Source organism: Hesperophylax consimilis, chromosome 11, assembly GCF_061612785.1.
Source record: "Hesperophylax consimilis isolate HC1 chromosome 11, BYU_Hcon_1.0, whole genome shotgun sequence".
Classification (NCBI taxonomy): domain Eukaryota; kingdom Metazoa; phylum Arthropoda; class Insecta; order Trichoptera; family Limnephilidae; genus Hesperophylax; species Hesperophylax consimilis.
Window position 1 is genome coordinate 31,414,117 of NC_142846.1, and position 6,057 is coordinate 31,420,173.

General features: G+C 31.8%; 1 protein-coding gene across 1 annotated transcript; it reads left to right on the plus strand.

Annotated features, from left to right (window-relative positions):
• Window positions 1-4,716: 4,716 nt before the first annotated feature.
• On the plus strand, window positions 4,717-5,679 carry LOC149420024 (uncharacterized). The gene has a single exon (XM_089636936.1). The coding sequence runs from the start codon at window positions 4,717-4,719 to the stop codon at window positions 5,677-5,679; it is 963 nt and encodes a 320-aa protein (XP_089493062.1).
• Window positions 5,680-6,057: the final 378 nt, after the last annotated feature.

The following is a 6,057-nucleotide window of genomic DNA, read 5'->3' on the forward strand; positions in this document are numbered from 1 at the left end:
ATCGGCTAAGCAGTAATTACTACTGTAATTAAAATTGATGTACATCTGTTTTTGTAAGTAGTAATATCACAACTTTTTCATAGAATTCTTATTTATTAATTTATTCGAATATACATAATAATATAATATAATATACATAATTGATATATACCTTTATATTTTTTTTTCCTTTTTTCGTAAAATATATTTGTATACAGTTTTTTACATGCTTTTCGACTACCACACTAGACACATGTCCGTATTATGGTAGTTGAAATTTGTATATAATTATATAAATGTAATACATGTTCATTTGTTAATATATTATTTTGTTAAATGCATTTGTAAAATAGGTAATACCTTAACTGGTTTTATAGTTAAGTAGATTTCACAAGAATAAACAAACCGTATTGAAAACTGTTGATTTTAATGAGATAAAATAAATATAAATATAAATGGGCAAATAAACAAATTACTCTACTTTTTGATATAATGAAAATAAAGATAAATTAACAGAATTTAAATGAAAAAATATAATAATAAAGCAAAAGAACTTAATTTAGTGATGTCAGGCATTCTTTAAAATAGTTTCTTCCCTTCATAAATAACCAATTCTGATTTATTTATTGTTTTCAAGTTTAATTTGTAGAACTCCAATAACCAGTTCTGTACACTAATGGCATAAAGATCATCAGTTTTCGATGTTTTAATATTAATACTCAGTAAGTTGAACATTTTAGGCGCTGTATAAGAGAACTGTCGCTGGGCGAAGGCTGTTTTTGTTGGAGGAATTTTACATTTTTGGTATGATGAATAGCGGGTGCAAATATTTTGTTGAGTTTTGAGTGTTAAATTATTTTTCTTTATGTGTATGAGAATTGTATTGTAATTGTAATTTAATTATAATGAAATCATAAACCGCTCATCTCACTTGGGAATTCTCGTGTTGAAATGTGCAGCAATACAATTATATTAAATAGTAATAAAAAATCAATGAGATATAAAGAATTTGGCATTCTCAGACTATAAATATATTACCATTTGTTGTTTCGGCTACTGGCATTATACCTAGCTCTCTAATTTAAAATTTAGGCGTATTAGATCTGTCAAAGAACTTATATATAAAAATGCAAACATCAGTCATTTTAAATACATTTAGGATTACGAAAGATTTTTTTTTAATATTTATATTGAGGGATCAGTAGGATTTATAGGTGTATAGGTAACCCTCTGATATGAAAATATATGAAGTCGGTGAATTATTTTCCCATTTGATCTCTGGTGATTTGACGTGTTGTTCTTGTATTATTTTGTATTTATTATTCTTATATAATGTGTATTGACTAGATGATTTGTGGAAAAGTGTGTGAAAGGGTTTAGATTTTCCTGTGGGGAAGATTTTACCCGGACATAAAGTCGGAGAAAAAAAGTGAACTTATTATTACCAAAATCATTGACCTCTCTGGGTCCAAGGAGATGAAAGATCTTACGTAAATAAACAATAGTTGTTTTATTTCAAATAGACGTACACGGAGAAAAATTAGTATTGATAATTTAATAAGAATCTCTTCAAATTGTTCGTAATCCGGTAAAAATTGGGATTGCAGGCCCTTGACGAATGTGTTAACATTTCCTGATAAACTTTTATCAAATTACGAATATATTATCACGATTTCGGAAGACGTGTTCATGAAAATCAATTCACATTTCGCCAAGATATGTTATCAAAGCAAACATGAAAACATCGTGATACTATATTGGTAAGGCCTGCAATCCCGTTTTTGAAAATAATGATAATAATAATTATTATTATTGATACATATTTATAGTTGTGCATGTACATCATACTTATGGGATTTACCTATTCAGTGGTTTTACCAAATAATTAACCATTGTATCACCGTTTCTCACAATTATTATCCCCTGAAAAATCCCGGAAAATCTATCAAATTTATAATGTGACTCAACCCAAAATACCTATTGATTGAAACCCATTATTAAAAAACCGTTAGGTATATTATGACTCACGGCTCCGAATTTTGTGAAATTTTTAAAATGCGTAATTATACAATGTATTTCGAGTAGTTAACTTCGCATGAAAATCAACTTACAAAATCTGCGTTCATTGGCTGAGTGAATACTTAAACTTTCGCAAATAATCATAAAATATTTTTCCAGTAAAAATAATGACAATTCCTAAAACCTAAAAGTTACAAGGGTCCGTCTGACCCATGTAAGTACACAATTTAAGTATTATAAGTGTATTTTCAATAGAATTTAAACGCCTATACACCTATACGTCATTAAAAGAAGAAAGCCCTTTAAAATGATATTTTAAATACATCTACAATCAGTATTAGATTTCTTGGAACTCTTACAACGATTTTAAATGTAAATAGAGTTCCCACTAAACCCTTTCAGCACCGCACTTTTGGTTCCACTATTCAACCTATTTTATGCTTGATAGTAAAAATAATTAAAATAATTATTTTAAAAATTTACTCGTGTTTTTTTGCTTAAAATACAGAAAATACTGAGCTATTTGTTTCACAAAATCAAATTCAATCTTATCTTAAAAATGTTTTCTGGTTCCGAAGAATTCTGGTTTTGAAAGTGTTAAGTAAATAAATAGATAAATTTTAAAAATATATAACTGTTGGAATAATTGTTGGATTTTCGATGGGTATTATCATTAGGCCGAACCAAATTGTATTTGCTCATAACGGACAGGCTGTTAGTTAAATGACACTTGAAAATCATTATCAATGTGAATCAGCTAAAATGATTTCTAAGTAATTATGTCATTAGTGGAATTATTAATGACTTTACAGAAGTAATTATCGTCACCAAATATTTGATAATCCCGAAAACTTAATAATATTGTGTAAATATCGGTTTCGGTATGTGGATTTCCTGGCGCTTGCAATCTTATATAAAATATTATTATTCGACAGCCATTTACATTAATATTGATGATCCATTGTCACATTTAAATGGTATTTTTAAAATCCCTTTAGTATTTACTTTTGCTTGATTTTACTGTGTCATGCGATAATTATTGTTCAAGTTATATTTATTCCGTTAAGATCAAATAAATAATTATACGGGAAATAAAGATTGAAATAATTTGAATCGCTTCATAATTACCGAACACCAATATCCCAAAAGCGTAAATCCCAATGCACAAAAAACATTTTGACATCAATAACGTATTTTTTATTTGAAAGTACTCGTCCATAATAACAAGTTTCTTTTGATTTACATTATCAAGTACAACTTAATAAAGTATACACAAGTCTTCTTTCATCAAGTAGTAATCACATTAATAATGTCAGCAGGGTCTCCCAGAATATCAACACAATTATTATTTAATAAAATTCCCCCAATAAAACTATCTACATCCATTTAAAGAATAGTTGTATTGCCCGGTATACGGTTAAAAATAGGGGAGAGTTGGGAAGGAGGTACCCCATATTGGCCCGGGTAAGGGCGGAGCCCTGGAGAGGAGCAGACACCCTTATTGGCATTCCTGTCCCATTGCGTAAGTGAGAGAGGAGGGGTATTAGAAAATTATTGAATTGTTGGGAATTACGCAGCAAAAATATCATGTAATGACAACCATTTTAAATAAATAAATAAAATTGATCACAATATTTTTCTGATTTCAGAAGCGTTTTATGCGATAAACCATTGTTGCATTGTATGTAGATGAGACATGAAGTGAATAAAATAGGTTCCACTTGTGTTTGTCGGATTTAGCCCTTAACGCTCCCAACGATCTAATACCGACCGACCGGCAACATTGCCTCTAATTAATTATATAGTTCTATGGATCTAACATACATATTCCTGAATTATGGACTCAGTGGACTGCGGAGTTATCCAAAGCGTTGGTTGAGGATTGAATAGCAATCGCAATACAATTTACAAAATATTCGATTAACATTGTTCTTTCGGCCATGGGAATCTGAAATCATTTAAAACTTTTTTTAAGAAATTACGTATACTTGTTTGGTTCGAGTAATAAGATTAAGTGACATACGAAGAAATCTTTGAAAACATTGGAAATCTTAGGAAATTATACAAGACGTGTCCAAAGCTAGTTGGCTTATAAAATTAAGTGGCGTTTAACAAACAAGGATACATATTTTTAGTAGTAGATTTCAATATTCTTACTTTATCAAAAACGCATTTTAAACGCACGCTTACTGCAGCAATGTGAACATTATGGTGAGTAACTAAAAGCTTTAAACTTATCACCGATTACATGTTATTATCAATATTCACGCGAAAAATATGTATTACTCGCAGCATCCCTTGAATCGGCCAATGGTTGTTCATCCCCCTGACACACGTGTAATAAAGAATGCAAAAATTGTGTAAGGGTGGCCCCCTCCCTCCCCGTGGGGGGTGTGGTCTGCATCACATTGTTAATAATTGAAAGCCGGTATTACAAAAACGATATTAACAATAAGAAGGGTGCGTCTATATTAGGAGGGTACACTTTTAGCAAGAACTAGTTACTCGTGGACAGTCGAAGGAACAACATACCCTACAAAACATTAACCTATTGAGTTATTATTAACAAAGTGGAAAGTGATACTCCTTCTAAACTTATTATAAATATCAGACCATTTCCAGTGTTATTGACGGTGTTCAAATAAACGACACATTTATCTACAAAAAAAGTGATTGTGAAGGTGAAGTTTGAAGATTTTTCGATGAAATTTTATCAAAATGTCTCGCTCTTTCTTAGTTGATTCGTTGATCAGCAACACTCCGAGAGATTTTACCACAAAACTCCCTCAAGATACATTCTCAAGAACTGCTCCAATGATGGATACTCGACCTTCACTACCGATTCCTCCACACCACGCCGGATACCTAAGCTCGTATCTCTTCTCACTGCAATCGAGTCTACAACAACACCATCATCAACTCTTCAATCCTATGTTCAATCAGTTAAACCAAATGAATAATCCTTTACTGAGGCCTATTCCAAATGTGATCAGACCTCATCCAACGCACAACAATATGTCTTTACCACAGCAAGCACAGATGATTCCTTTACCTGTTATTGGAATGAACGAAAAGGTGTCACCTTCTCATCATATGACGCAACACTCCCCACCGCAGAGCTGTCAAACATCACCCCGTCACATGACATCTCCTCAAAGACAGTTCACCAGTTCTCCACCTTACTATGCACATCACATTGGACACTCTCCATCAAGATTATCTGGAGACGATAGCAGAGGATCCACTCCTACACCACCTCTAAATACTGCGGAAGAACGTCTGCCAGGATTCAACAGGGAACGCAAACGTCTCGAAATGAAAGAAGACTCAAGTAAAAGAATCAGAACAGCTTTTACAAGCACACAACTCTTAGAACTCGAAAGAGAGTTTTCATTGAACATGTACCTCTCCCGATTGAGAAGAATAGAAATCGCCACAAATCTCAGACTCTCCGAGAGGCAAGTCAAGATTTGGTTCCAAAACCGACGAGTCAAATACAAGAAAGTAGACGTCCCGACAGTGAACCACGGAAATCCAACTCCTCAAGGAAAATGCTGTTGTTTAAGGTCCTGCGGATCATCTGATAGAATATCATCGAGATCTGAAACCTCATGTGATGAGGATCACAGTTTTGTTGACGTCATGAGAACAGACGATGCCCAGGTCACAAATATCCACTAATGCTGAAATGAATCATTCTGTTTAATCTGATTTAGTTAATTGATAAATTAATTACTTCCGTGATCAATTTTGCCACAGCCTGACAGTATTAATTATGTGTTCGTTATGAGTTATCGATTGAGTATTTAGTTCAATTCCATCCGGATATGGTTTTCAACAAATTTTAATACATTATTATTTATTTAATCAATTATTATTATAAGCTGGATTTATAAAATAATTACTTTTTTTAATATTTATCGTATGTAAATAGTTTTAGATGTTATCATATTACCAAAGGAATAATTTTAATTTTCTTGTAAATAAGTAGTTTTAAGAAAATGTCAATAATGTTCAAATATGCTTGTAGAGCTATGTATGGGTTGTTAAAAATTAATG

Bases quoted from the DNA above. Each gene is read 5' to 3' on its own strand.
- LOC149420024 (XM_089636936.1), top strand. From the start codon at position 4,717: ATGTCTCGCTCTTTCTTAGTTGATTCGTTGATCAGCAACACTCCGAGA.